Below are 14,075 nucleotides of genomic sequence, written 5' to 3'. Positions count from 1 at the left end.
TTGAGTTTTATGCCTCTTTCGGTGCCTATCAGACAGCTGTATGATAGGAAGCTGTTGTGTTCAGTGTTGTATACTCATGAAGAGCAGGATGATATTCAACATGAACACCAGGGGCCTCTAACACACAGTCAGTTCAGCTGGTTAAAAGATGGCTCTGGGTTAACCTTACATGTAATGTCATCAGAACTGTGAATGTACCATTTGATATGAAATATGATGAAATGCTGATAAGGCTTCAGTAAAAAAAGGGATGTTCAGAGAGGACTGCAACCTATGAAATGACGAAATATGTCACTTTCATCTTCATCTTTCTAGTTTGATAACTTGTGAACAAAAAGAAATAAACTCAAAAGATTGTAACTGTTAAAAGGCTAGTGGAGCCAGGTTGCATGGTCTGTAGTTTGACATCAAAATGGGAATTCTGAATTTCTGACATTTGAACACTAACATTGGATAGTTGATTTAAAAAGTAATTTAAAAACATCTCAAAAGCTCAGAGAAGAAAAGCTCAACAGCTCACAGCTTGACTGTGACTTGTGAACAAACCAGCCACTGTTTAATCGCAATCAAATTGCATTTCATAAGATGATCAAAATCAGTGCAAAAAGTAACTTGTAACTCCAGCTGCCAATAAATGACAGTGAATGAAAAACTACTATAAATCCCATGTGAAATGTATGATAAAATGGAAGTACTAAGGTGAAGTAGAAGTACCTCAGAATTGTATTTAAGCGCTTGAGTAAGTATTGAGTTACTTTATGTAGGAACCCTCAAATATGTTGTCTCGTTTATGGCACCGTTGAAATTAAAATAAATAATTTTCTGTGTAGTCTGTGACCCCAGAGCACTGAGCTCAAATATAAAAGCTGCTGGGCAGTACTCCAGTCCACGACGAAGAAATGATGCGCCATATTGGATCTTACCTGCGGCCTGTTAAGGTAGTCTGGCCTGACCTCGACCTGAATTCACTGAAGTGTATTTGCCGTTTATTGTCGGTCGTATTGACGTCAGCTTCGTTTACTATGAAAATAGTGCGACAGATGCAAGCTTTTAACAGGCCGGTTAAAACTAATGCTGCTCTTGTGAAAGTGGGATTCCAGTGCCAACCGTGATCTGACAGCAGCAGCAAAACAAAAGATAACTAAAGAAAAAACCACAGTCATCAGAGAGTGTTTGGTGTGGCGCCGACAGACAGCAGTTCAGCGAAACAGGCAGTAAAGCCGACTATATTGGAGACAGCGATGGCGGCAATTTGGAGGGAAACTGCAAAGAAAATGGCGACGGGTCAAGTCATCATGGAAGCTCCTGCCCGTCTGGCATTAACAGGACACTAACTACATTTCTTTAGATCACGAGTATGGTGAGCTACAGTGTCACTGGTAAGGAAAATCTTCCGAGCAAGAAACGTATTATGCCGTCCTCCTGAACGCCGGATAATTTGCCGCATTAGGTGAGTGGAACATCGCCATCAACTGCCCCCGCTTTCTACAAGGTCAGCGGACTCGTTGGACTTGAAGGGAAAGAAGGTCCTCAGACGGTAAGAGCAGTTTTTCGTTGACTCTGTGCTGCGCGGTGCTCGTTTGGTGATGAAGTGTGAAGCAGGTGTTTTTCATGCTGGGCCTGGTGCTTCTGAATGGGATGTTCGTCATAAACCAACATTATTTGTATAAAGTGCGCTTCGTTATTGGAGTAAAGTGCTGCAGTCATTTTAGTCCGGTTTTAATTCGGTAGTCGGCTGTTGGTGCACAAATTAGTGAGCAGTAAATTCTTGAATTCTTAGAATCCGCTGCTCAGACCATGACCTGGATGACTGAGAACCTACACCGACACACACAAATGAGTGCAAAGTCTGAGTGCGTGTGATGATGGTCCCGTCAGCTCTGCACTGTGGTGTGTTTGCTACGTCATGTAGCACTTCGCAGCTAGAAATGGGTCGCGTATTGTAAAGCTGTAATACAGTTGACCAGAATTTGTCCGAGCAGAAACAGTGGGAGGTGGACTCATACGATCAAATTGCTTTCATTTAGGCCCAGTTGGACTGTTTTTAATATTTTCACATTCTTTCACGTTCACGTTTCTCTCATTTTTAATAGCCTATGAATTCTCGATCTGTAAAAGGAAAATAGGTAAAGGGGCATCTAGAACATTTTTTTAAATTCACGTTTTTAATCCTTTTTTGTTTATGCAGTTTAAGTGTATTATTGCTTTTACAATATTGTTTTTGGAAATTAAACCCTTAAATAAGCTAAAGAAACAAATCCAGTTGAAATGAAATGCATGGAAAGTTTATTTTTCGGTTTGTTTTGACACTGATTGAGACTGAAATTAAAAAAAATCATAATGATAGTTCAGTTTGTTTACTCATTTGGAAGAATTTTGATTTGGAAGTTTAAAGTTGGAGGTGAATCATTTGAACAAGGACAAAGTAAGGTCATCGTGGTGGAAGTGAGGTCATAGCGCTCCACAGGACAGGATCACATGTTCCTAGCACAAACAAAAGGCTTACTGTGGTGACATGGGACGTCATTCCAGTAGTATCCTATAAGACAAAAAGAATCAGTTAGTACAACACATAAAAGTTGACACAGTTTATTAGACAGACAGATAGACAGACAGATAGATAGATAGATATACTTTACTGATCCCAGGCTGGGTAATTTTGACCTCTTGTGAGGTTTCAGATGGACACATCTCCCTGAGAGAGACTTGTGGTTCTGCTTAAACAAAAATGGTTTTATTCTTTAACAAAAACAAGGTTGGGATCCTTTCTGCCATTTTGTCAGACACAAAGTAAAAATCTTAGCCTGTGAGCGGCCAAAAAAGCACTTTAAGCAGATGCAACTCTGGGACAGTTTCAGTTGTTCCTGAAAATTATGTTTCATCTGTGTTGTGGTTGCCAGCTGAGTTGATCTGTTAGACCAATGTCCAAATGTTTGGTACGAATGAATCGCTTACAAGCCAGAATATAAACACAAGGCCAGATTTAAAAACACTGGAATTACTCTTCAGTATATCAGAATCAGAAAAGACTTTAGACTTTATATGAACTGTAGTGGATATACAAAATGTTAATATATTACTAAATTTAAAATACCATCAGGTGGTTAAGAAATAACAATTGTACCTCGAAAGTTGGTCTCTGTGCAGTGCTCTCCTCCTACGTTGTTGGGCTCTCCATGACCCCAGTGTGTGAAGACCGTTTTTGAACCATCGGTCCACAACCACTTTCCCTCCTGGGGGAGAAAACCAATGAACATCTGAGCTAATTGAGTATTATTTATGTGCTAGTGGATGACACAGCGTTTAGGAATGGCTGGTCATCTACAAATCTACTGGTCTGAAAATGTTTCACCTGTACTGCATCATAGAATCCAATCCAAGCAGTTGCATAAAATCGACAGATTTGGTAAATCAGATTTCGAATGAAGAGGTGTTCATGGATGTTGCGGATTGAGGCCAGGTTCCCACCAAGAGAAATGCAGGTGAGCTGATAGAGAAGATGAAGTGATAAACAAAGAGACAAAATGAATATGAAACATCTGTCAACATGAACAATCAGATAGAGGAGAGCAGAGTAGACATGCACCATAACATTGGCTTATGCTGATAAAGGCTTTAAAATGAATGTCTAAAAGGATAAAATGAAGTGATGGCATTTTCTGTCCAAAAGGTCAAAGGTCAGCTTCACTGTGACATCATGATGTTTCCTGTCCATCATTCAGCAGCAGAACACAGGAACTGAAGGGCAGACTGGGACCAGATCTCACATGGGGTCTCATACTGACTGACTGACCGACTCTAATCCTGAAGCTGTGCTGATTGTATTGATGTTCTGTGCTGCAGGGTTGACTGTGTGTGTGAAGCCTTCATGTTTTACAATCTGCCGCTTTTTCTTGCAGTAACATCCATATTTGAAGCGTTGTTAGTTCACCATAAGCTCATTGGTTTGGAGGACACTGAGCTTCAGGTGGTTGTTGTTGTGGTGAAGCTCAGTGTCAGTCGCTTCATGTGTTATGAGTCCGGACAGACATGGAGGGAAACTGAAACCTGACTGCTGTGCGGAGGCTTACAACCACAAGGCTGTGATTTTTACCATTTTACCCAGTGAATGTGTACATTTAGAAAAGCATTGTATGTCTGCAACTGCCAGTGGGCTGTGATGGTAACAATCATAATCTTAATTCCACTACAGGAGAGACTTGACGATATCTGGGGGGGGTAAAGATGATTTCCGGGAAGAATAAATGCATATACTGGTATTGAGGAAGAAAATGAGTTGGAAAATATCAGCATATCAGATATCAACAGGAATCCAATGTGATGCATCTCTAGAGGAGAGAAGTCCAAACAGCCTACCTAATTGTAAATGGCTAAAACACTATCACCAACATCAAGATCAATAAAAAGTGATTAAATTATGTACCTCTGCATCAGCCATGGACCTTCTGCTGGTTTGAACGGAGAAACAACGAGCGCCATACTGAGCCCAACCAGAAGGACAGGCTGCAACACAAGTGTTGTGTTAGACTGTAAGGAAATGGGATGTGACTGCAATCTGACTCAAAAGGTTTTACAACTGTGTATGAACTAACTCCCTCCCACACCTTCAGAGTAATTGCATCAAATTAATGAACATATAACATCCAAGAAAAACTAAGTTTCAGTTACTAACCTGGACTTGAGAAGGACCTCTGTGAACATGAACAACAAATTAATAAGACTTTTTTTTTATTGTAGCCTCGTTCATCTTAAGCAGTTTTCCTTGTCGTGTAGCTGCTCCATTAAAGCTCAGTGACAGATGGGTTTTGCGTTAGCACTCAGCTGTTTTTACTATTATTTATGTTCATACAAGTGCCCTTTAGTGTATCTTATTCTATACCCAGTATTTTGTGTCATTGTGTGTTTTACTGTATTGAAGTATACCGGACTGCTATGACAACCTAATATCCCCTTGGGGATGAATAAAGTCATCTATCTATCTATCTATCCATCTATCTATAAGCAACTCTCAGCATTTAATGAGCTTGCCCAGGCTGCTATGTGTTTGTCTGGCTCTTCACAGTAGATGGCTCAAAGGGATTTTTCTGTTGTCTTTGCTGTTCTTGCTATATTCTGGAGTCAAAGGACGGGACGGTTTTAATTTGTAAATTAATTCTGGTATGTTGTGCCACTGAACAGGTATGTTTTAATCATTGTTAGGGCTGCACCTAATCCATTATATTCATTTGTCACTCTAACCTTATCGCAGATTCAAGTTACATCAGTTACAGCAAAGCATAAGTGGTGTACTGCACCTGTAGCACAATTCATAAGGTATGTGCAGTCAGAGTGATAGTAGGCATTAGTCTGGTTGCATTGGTATGGAGCTGTTAAATGAATAAGATTTTACTTACTGATCCTGAAATCAACAGTCCACCTATCAGACTTAGGAAGAACGCCAAGTGAAAGCCTGATGCCATCTGTGGAAAAGCATTAAACACAATCACTTCACCTCGTGACCTTATCTCGAGCATGAGTTGTTGAAGTTAAGTTTTATTGCTTTTTTTCCACTGCGTTTCTTTGAAAGTGGTCCTTCCAAAACAGGTCACTCGGCATTTGTGGGTTGCTGAAATCGGTCTGCTTGACAAACAGAAAAGAATTCACCGCTTTACTCTGCATGCATGCAGCTTATCACTTAGAGTTGAGTCGAGCTGTACCTGCGGTGGAAAAACGCTTTCTGACGATCATATTTAATATAATCACAGTTCTTTGAGGGACCTAGTGAGCTCGGTGTGTTTTCGCTGGGAACATGGTAGAGTTTAGAGTTTCTCGCAACTCTGCTGTGAAGAATGCACAAGGTCGGCTAGTAACGCTACATGATAGTGAACACAGCACAGAGTTTCAGTCATTCTCGTTCTTACTGAGGAATGTTGCAGCTGAAGTACACCGCCTACCTGTCGTACCTGTACATACTGGTACTTCTCTCTGAGCGAATCACACCACAACCCTGCTAGAACAGGCCACCTTCCTTAAGAGGCAGAGGATGCTAACTCACTGAAATAACATAGTACCTATATTAACTGATACATTTCTAAAATTAGGAGTTTGTTTAACTTGATAGGCAGAAAGTGGCAGTGGTGAAGTACTCTGCCTAATAATACAGCAGAAAATCCTTACATTTGCGATACTGGGGTGATGAAATATTTTTGCATGAATTATGAGAATTATCAAAATAGTTCATTAGCCTGGTAACATCTCCCCATGCAGGAAACATTTTGTTACACAGGAAACATTGTACTACTATTACCATATAGCCTGTGACGTTTTGTGGCCGTATGAGAAATATTTTGAACAGTATTTTTTTTTTTCCAGTCCACAAGACATTGGCAGATAGACAACAAAGTAAATTTTGGATACCATCTATTGTTGTAGTGTAAGCGGCTCTGTTCAAGACAGTTTAAATTTGTGGTAAAAGTTTAGTGGTAAAATGTTTATGTCTGACCTTCATATTGAGCTTTTTAGTGGGGCTGTAATCAACCAAAGAAATTCTTGGTCGACTGAAGCCCTCAAACCTCAACTAAAATCGACTATCGACAACGACGACTAGAAAGACTAGTACTCTGTTTGCTTTATATTAAATTTAATTTATTTTGCACTGAATTAATTAAACACTCGAGTCTGTCGGCTCTGACAGCGTTATGCATCACGTGCACCTGCACAACATCATAGCCCTTGATTTCCGAAAATATAGTAATAACAATAATAACTGACAGACACGATCATTTCGCGCTGTGCATGTCCTCGCAGAGCGACACTGAACATCGGAGCTCAGCTTCGCGGCTGGGACACGAATAGACTATTAACTTCAAACTTTTACTCTTAAACATAAAAGGCAAGTCCACTTTAAGAAACGAAATAAAGTGCATAACTGAAAAATAAAGTATAAGCTCAAAACAAATAGCCTACAAACAGTGGGCAATAAAGAGCGTGGTCCAGGTGTATCTGAGGGACGCTGTCGGTGTTGCGGGCGGGTTCACCTGTAGTTATAAAACGATTATTAGACTAAAACATTGAAATATGCCAATTCAGATATGTTCATAATACTCAAAACCGACGGAGCAGCCTAACGCAGACAAGTTAACCTACCGTTTTTAGGTAATATATCTTGTTTGTAGTCGAGCTGTGATATGCAAACTGTTGCTTGCAAACTTTACATTCGACATTCGTTTTTTCCGTTGTCTATTTTTATAAAATGCTGCCACACTGCCGATGTCTTTGACATGGCAGAGGAGGACTGACTGTAAACGAAACGCTCAAAATTAAATAAATGTTCTTCACACCACCGGACCTAGGTCTTCTACTATCTATCTGTCTCTAGTGGGTTGGACTAATCCAAAATAGTGAAAACATATAAGCATATAAATCTTTGACACAATCACTGTTATCTCTATAAAACTTTTGAAAATATTTAGTAATTTTACAGAGACAAGAAAACGTTGTCTTTACAAGTTTGGAAGGAGTCAATCTATGAAAGATTACCTTTGCTGTAATGGTGCCTGATGCAGAGAGGCTGAACAAACTCAAGTTTGTCCTGGAGAAGAAAGGCCTGAAGTCACCTTTTATATATCTGTGTGTGTGTGTGTGTGTGTGTCGGTGTCTGTGTTGGCAAGGATTGTTAGCATGTCAACTTCAGATTATCAGATTATTAGATATAGGGGTTTTTTTCCACCTCTGTCGACAAGGAAACGCATGCATATTTTTGTGTGAACATGCATGTGGTTTTTAGTTTTCATTTTGGCTCTGGTTTACATGCAGTTTTGTGCAGCTCTGAGGCCATCAAATTTCTTATTTAATGCTTTTTGAACATCAGGCGGAAGTTTCTGTTTCTTAGTCCGTTCTGGTTGTTGGTTCAGTTAAAATGACAAAAGTTATAAATGGTAGAATGTATCAGCTGTAGCTAATTCACGTTCATGTCTGAATTAATACAATACTATTACAATAGCGAATAGTGTGCACTACAGAAGCACAGAAGGGTGTTTTTATTGCTGTGTCAGTATTTTAAGCTAACCACTGGTACCAGGTAGTGTTTTTTTCTAAAAGCCCATCGAGGATGTGGAGTGATTCCCATTGGTACACCAGGGTCCTCAGTGAAATCATTACTGCTGTCCTTCTTACAGTCTTGCTTTTCTGTTTGAATGCAAAAAATGGAGACTTACTACAGTATATGATTATACATTCTGATTCTGATTATTGTAATATTCCTAAAAAGCGGTACATTTTAACTTAAATCTGCAGAAAGCCAGTGCAGTTTTAAAACTTCTGTCAGGTGAGCTAATTTAGAGATGAGGAGGAAGCAAATACAAAGTGCTGAAAGTCGAGATACAGCTGCGGAGGTGGTGAGTTGCGTACAAGGAAATGTTTCTCCTAAATCTGCTTTTTTTTTTTCACTTCCTTGATAATGGTCACGGTGAAATCTGGAATTATAGCTATGCAAAGAGCAGTAAAGACAAGTATGTTTAAGGAAGTATAAAACAGAGCATCAAGTATCAGAAATGCATGAACCACAGAAAGCAAAAGGCCAGAAGAACTTCCAATTCTGCTTGTTAATGGATGTATTGTGTTAACACTGGCAAACTCACAGGGCAGCAACTTAGAAAGTTACTGTGTGTCTGTTCTTGCTTTTGTTTAACCTTTTCAAATAATGCTGAGCAGTTAATTATAGTCATCAAAGCCAACATTATGACCAACAGACCTACTTTTAGTCTCATCGAGATGTTTAATTGCTTCCTCATTAAGGCTCCATGAGTATTGTTAAGATTCTGAAAGTATTACTACTCATACCGGTCCTCTCAACAGGTCTTTTTGATGTTTCTATGAAAACGAAGTTATCATTGCTTAATTTTCTCACACACGTCGCACTGATGATGTCAACTGTGTTGTCTTCAGTAAAATTTTTAGGCTTTTTGTTCCAGGTATTTGGTCAAGATCTGAGTGGTGTACTGATTTCAACTGTCAATGTCACATTGGGCTTTTTTATACTCATTTAATACTCTTTTTTGTTTTTTGTTTTTTTTTTTGTTTTGTTTTGTTTTTTTACCAATGCATTCAGTTGGTCCTGCAGAAGAACATGTTTGTCCTATTTTATGGGAGCGCATGCAGGGCCTGAAAATAAAAGGGCTTAATGAAAGAAGTTAATGGCTGTTATTGTGATATTCATCTCTGACTGGGGTTTAAGGTTTTGTTCAGCCAGTCCAACTTGCTTTGTAGGACGACCCTCAAATCAACATCAGACCAGGAAGCAAACACAAACTGTGCTGAAATGAAGACTACCATACAGGTGTTCCTAAGAAAGTGGCCTTTAAGTGTATAGTTACACACTCAACCTGTTGGGGCAGAATGTTGTTCTGTACAAGGAAATGTTCTTTTAAATTCATTTTCCTTCCCTTGATGAGCATCCCTGGAATTCTTCTGAAGAAGTCTGCAAGGTGCACTTTGATAATCTGATTTATGCTTGTTTTGTTATGTTTTTTTGTTTGTTTGTTTGTTTTTTATTCAATGTAAGCCAATGTGTTACGGTCAGCTTTTTTTGTGTGTGTGTGTGTGTGTGTGTGTTGGGGAGGGGGGTGTTTAGGAGTTTAGGACAGGATTCAACTCCACGCTTTGATGTCTTTTTAAAGGGGTTGTGCATTGGCAAGAATGTAGCGTTGCAGTACTTAACACAACAGGGTTTACGATTCAGTATATTGTGACCCTGATAGGTGATATATTTTCCTTGACCTGTGTTCTTTGTGTTTATTTCAGCAATATGTGCAGACTTGTCTCACTTGATGTCATGTTGGTGTGGGTCCTGGGTGAATATAGAGTACAGCACTGCTGTCTAGTGGTCAGGGCTTTAAACACAACACACAAATCTATTGCATGTAAACTGTTAATTAAAAATCTTGAGTTTTTGAGATTCAAGACTGTATCACAAAAGAACATAGAGTATTCAAATGTATCAGTATTTTCTTAAATCCCTAGTTTTAAGTGACAAAAATAACTTTTTTTTTATATAAACCCAAACTACTTCTTTGGTTGAAACACACCTTAACACCCATACAATCCAGTTCATCTCACCTTAATATGGCCACAGCAAACAGTACTTGCATATGGGAGAAAATGGATACAGTACATCGTGTAAGAAAGAATCATGTTGATTAATTCATCCAATCAGCATTTCTATATAGTAAACTTATTTATTGTAAACTTGATGGTAGCAACATTTGTCAAACAAGTTGGGACAGGGAAAGTTGCTGATGGCTTTAAAAAACATGTTTTTAGGATATCCTGCTGATAGACAGAAGTGGATCTAGGATGTACTCAGCTGCAGCATGCGTCCTATTTGGTAGCTATTTCCAGAGTTTTCCATCAGTGTTGACTGCCAGACAGGTGGCTGGACATTAAAACATGTCCATTGACTGCTTTCTAGCTGTATCACATCACAGCACTTTTTAAAGTCCTGGTTGTTTCAACTAATGCTTAATCTTTTCATAAGACATTGCTCATGAAAAAACTGAAAGGTATATTAGTATGGACTTCAGGCATTGCTCTCAGATTCAAGGAGATGTTCTCATGTTTACTTCCTTGTCAAGCATCTGTGGAATCAAGGATATACACTCAGGTAAGATGTTAGTCAGAAACCCAAATATAAAGTTGCGGTATAAATGGCCGTTGAAAGCATAACACCCTTATTAGTAAATCGATTGATCAACATATTGAAAACTCAATATTATATTAACAGCCCGGGGATTTGCTGTTACCCAGAGGCTGTTTCCCACTTTGCCCTGTAACACTCGGCATTGGAGCTCTACTGTCTGTCATCAGGGCTTAACATTTGCTAGGTCCTCATTAGTTACAGTTCACTGCCACAGAGTGCTGTATGTGGCAGCTGCTGCTCTTCCTCATTAAAATATAGCTCAAGTCACAAAGAAGAAAAGAGAATCACACCAGCACATTAACACTCAACCCCTGCACTCAGACTGTTAATCATAAACCCTTCCCCTTTATCACTCTTTTTGTCTTCTCCAGTTCTGTTTTCACAACACCAGGTGAGCCTTGTGCAGAGGAGGCTTGACAATGTCCATCCATCCATTTTCTATACCGCTTATCCGTCAGGGTCGCAGGGGAGCTGGAGCCTATCCCAGCTGACTACGGGCGAGAGGCGGGGTTCACCCTGGACTGGTCGCCAGTCAATCGCAGGGCCGGCTTGACAATGTGTTCTATTGAAATGACTAAAACTAATAGCATGTTGCAAAACAACAGCCTAAGAAGGTTCGCATAAAACAGGAGATGTCGCACCGCAGTCAGTGCATTTACAGGACGGAAGCAGTTAGTTTAACTGTCAGAACAGCAGTTTGGAACAGTAAACCGGTTCAGTGGTAACAGGTGGCAGCATCAAGAGTGGAATCCTGGAAAGACTCAGCCATTCACAAGCGAGGATGAAGTGAAGTTCTTTATTTTGTCAGACACATGATTATATAAAAGACACTACTACATGAGCTCAGGAACACTTTGTGAAATCATTGTTGGTGAACTCATATTGCTTGCAAACGATTGCATTCTTTTTCTTATTTATGTTTCACACAGCGTCCCAACTTATTTGGAAGTGGGAGTGTACTTGTACTACTGACTTATTTGTGAAGTTTGGGAACAGAATTAAAAAGACACAATGTAGCACCATTCACCTGAAAAGTAGACCATGGACGCCCTCTATCCATCATTATCTAAAATCATCAGATCGCCCACCCATACACTGAGGTAGCTGTAAGCGGAGCCAGTCAACCCTTGATGAAGCAAATGTTGTCAATATGCGACATGTCACATGGGTGCAAAAATAGGAAATGGCTCCTTTTCTGTAAAAAATCATCCAAAATGCTAAACGCTGCCATTGTCGTCTCACAATTCCAATCAGTACACACATCTGAAACTACAAAAACTCCGAAATGTGATGCACTTCTGTTCCCTGAACGTAACGTGACACAGGAAGGTCCTCATCCTTCTTTGTTATGCTGTCACTCATGATGCCACGCCCCCCACGCCGGATCCGGGCCAAAAGTTTGAAACTGTAAAAAATAAGACCTCAAATATTGAAATTCAAAATCAAAAGATCATTTTTTTCGAAATTAATGATATTTTTATCTCCATACACATCAAAACATATTTATGTTTGACTCATTTATATTTATTTATAGCTCATTGAAACACATGCAGTTAAAAGTGAAATTGAAAACCATGTTGTCCACAGTGACAAATTCTGCTCATAGATATTATTCATAAATGACTGCATATTAATCATCAGTGTACAGTGACCTAATCATCAGATCAACGTACAAGTGAGAATTTGAAATCTGCTCGACTCAGCTTCCTTCTGACTGGCTGGCCACGTTTGCTTGTTCTGCTGATCATAATGCTTCTATTTGCAGGGCGATAAACATCAGTTTTTGCTGTTTTTCCCATCTAGATGCATATTTGGCAGAGGTTGAAGTTATTAGTAGGACTGCTATGCTACTATGAAAATAAACTTCATTTCTCCTTATTTTATACAAATACATTTAGTAGGCCAAATCAAACCTTATGACGAGCCAACCCTGGAAAGCTCTGCTCTAATAAACCGTGTGGTGAATATGTCTCATGATAAGTTGTTATGATATCTCGTGGTCTGTATGTTACATAACAGCAGTTAAAGCTCAGATACCTTGAATTCGGGACAAAATGTGATTGGACAATGGACAATGGACAAAGCACAGAGAAAGACATTAGAGATTTTTGTCAGAATTGTTAAAAACAGGAAAACTGGGGAAGATTAGATAAGAAGTTTTCCATTAAGTGGTGGGTGGCTATGAGATATGAATATCATTCTATTCTCATATATTCAGTTTCTTTGCAATTCAACAAGTCCAATTTCAGGTTCTTCTGTCAAGCACCAACCAGGGACACGACAACACAAATCCAGATTTTAGAGATCTGTTGAGCTTCATATGGATGAGACGTCATATTAAGAGGCCAGACAGATTATTGGGGAGTTTGCATCTGTTTATTGATTGTGCTGAAATTTCATCAGAACTGTCAATAGATTTGCCAGCAGTGATGTCATACTGCTGGAAGTGACATCATCAGTGGGGATCCTGATGGCACATGTGTCAGCACCTGGTGGGGATCTTCACAGGTGCCTGGCACAGAAAGAGGAGGCCTTCCCATCACAGTCGCTATGGCTGCCATCATCTCTCCCTGTGGACAGAAACAATAACGGCACGTTAGAGGTCTCCGCTGCCCAGTTTTCACGCTCACATCGTTTGTCTTTCCTCACTTCAGTAAGTCCCACTTTATTTCTAAAGCCTTCTGCAAAACTGTTGTTAGAAAATGCTTCACAGCTGCAACAAAGATATGAAATAAGCAACAAGAATCCAACGTAGAAGTCAAATGATTTCTGTTGAAGTGCAGTCACAAAGCAGCAGGATGGAGCAACAATTCAGAGGAGAACCAACCTGTAGATGTGTCGTATGCCTGTGAAGATAAAGAAAAGATCTTTACTGAACCCCACTCAGCTTGGATCTGCCTTTATTTGGAACTTTACACTTGAATTAAAAAAGGTGTTTTGTTCAAAGATCTGTTTTAACATGAATCATTTAGTGTGCAGATTACTTACATGTGCTCCCATCAGTATTCCCCAGTGCAGAGGGGGATTATAAACATGGCCTGTGTAAAGACACACAGTGTTTCAAAATTGGCTTAAGTTTATGATCAAAAGTAAAGGAGTTTTTCAAATGAATAATTCATTGTGCACATTACTTACACCTGGTTCAAGCGACATTCCACAGGCCGTAGCCGTGAAGAGAGGAATAAACAGAACAATACCCATCTGTGCAAAGACTCAGTGTTTAAATGTGAACTTAAATGACAACATTAAAACAACAGTTTCTAAACTGCTCTTTTGGTGATGTACAAGGATAGAATGAAAACATGTTTTGCACAAACAAGGCCTTGAAAAGAATTACACATGAAAAGAGGATTTTCTCTTGACGTGAACGCCAAATGTAATAAAGATCAGAAATGTTTTC

At 39.4% G+C, this 14,075-nt stretch overlaps 1 protein-coding gene and 1 long non-coding RNA gene across 2 annotated transcripts; both read right to left on the bottom strand.

Annotated features, from left to right (window-relative positions):
• Nucleotides 1–2,263: 2,263 nt before the first annotated feature.
• LOC124063100 (galactose-specific lectin nattectin-like) lies at nt 2,264–7,642 on the bottom strand. The gene is made up of 7 exons (XM_046396428.1): nt 7,519–7,642; nt 5,394–5,459; nt 4,673–4,691; nt 4,424–4,503; nt 3,353–3,487; nt 3,125–3,233; nt 2,264–2,539 (listed from the first exon to the last, which is right to left on the bottom strand). Exons 2-7 carry the CDS (start codon nt 5,457–5,459, stop codon nt 2,475–2,477), a joined length of 474 nt encoding a protein of 157 aa, XP_046252384.1. The 5' UTR covers nt 7,519–7,642; the 3' UTR covers nt 2,264–2,474.
• Nucleotides 7,643–13,032: 5,390 nt separating this feature from the next.
• On the bottom strand, nt 13,033–13,718 carry LOC124063110. Its single transcript, XR_006844053.1, has 3 exons — nt 13,664–13,718; nt 13,503–13,521; nt 13,033–13,245 (listed from the first exon to the last, which is right to left on the bottom strand). It is a non-coding gene; the product is annotated as an uncharacterized LOC124063110 (long non-coding RNA).
• Nucleotides 13,719–14,075: the final 357 nt, after the last annotated feature.

Source organism: Scatophagus argus, chromosome 8, assembly GCF_020382885.2.
Source record: "Scatophagus argus isolate fScaArg1 chromosome 8, fScaArg1.pri, whole genome shotgun sequence".
NCBI classification, from domain to species: domain Eukaryota; kingdom Metazoa; phylum Chordata; class Actinopteri; family Scatophagidae; genus Scatophagus; species Scatophagus argus.
The sequence above is the reverse complement of the archived record's forward strand: the minus strand, read 5'-3'. Positions and strand labels throughout refer to the sequence as shown.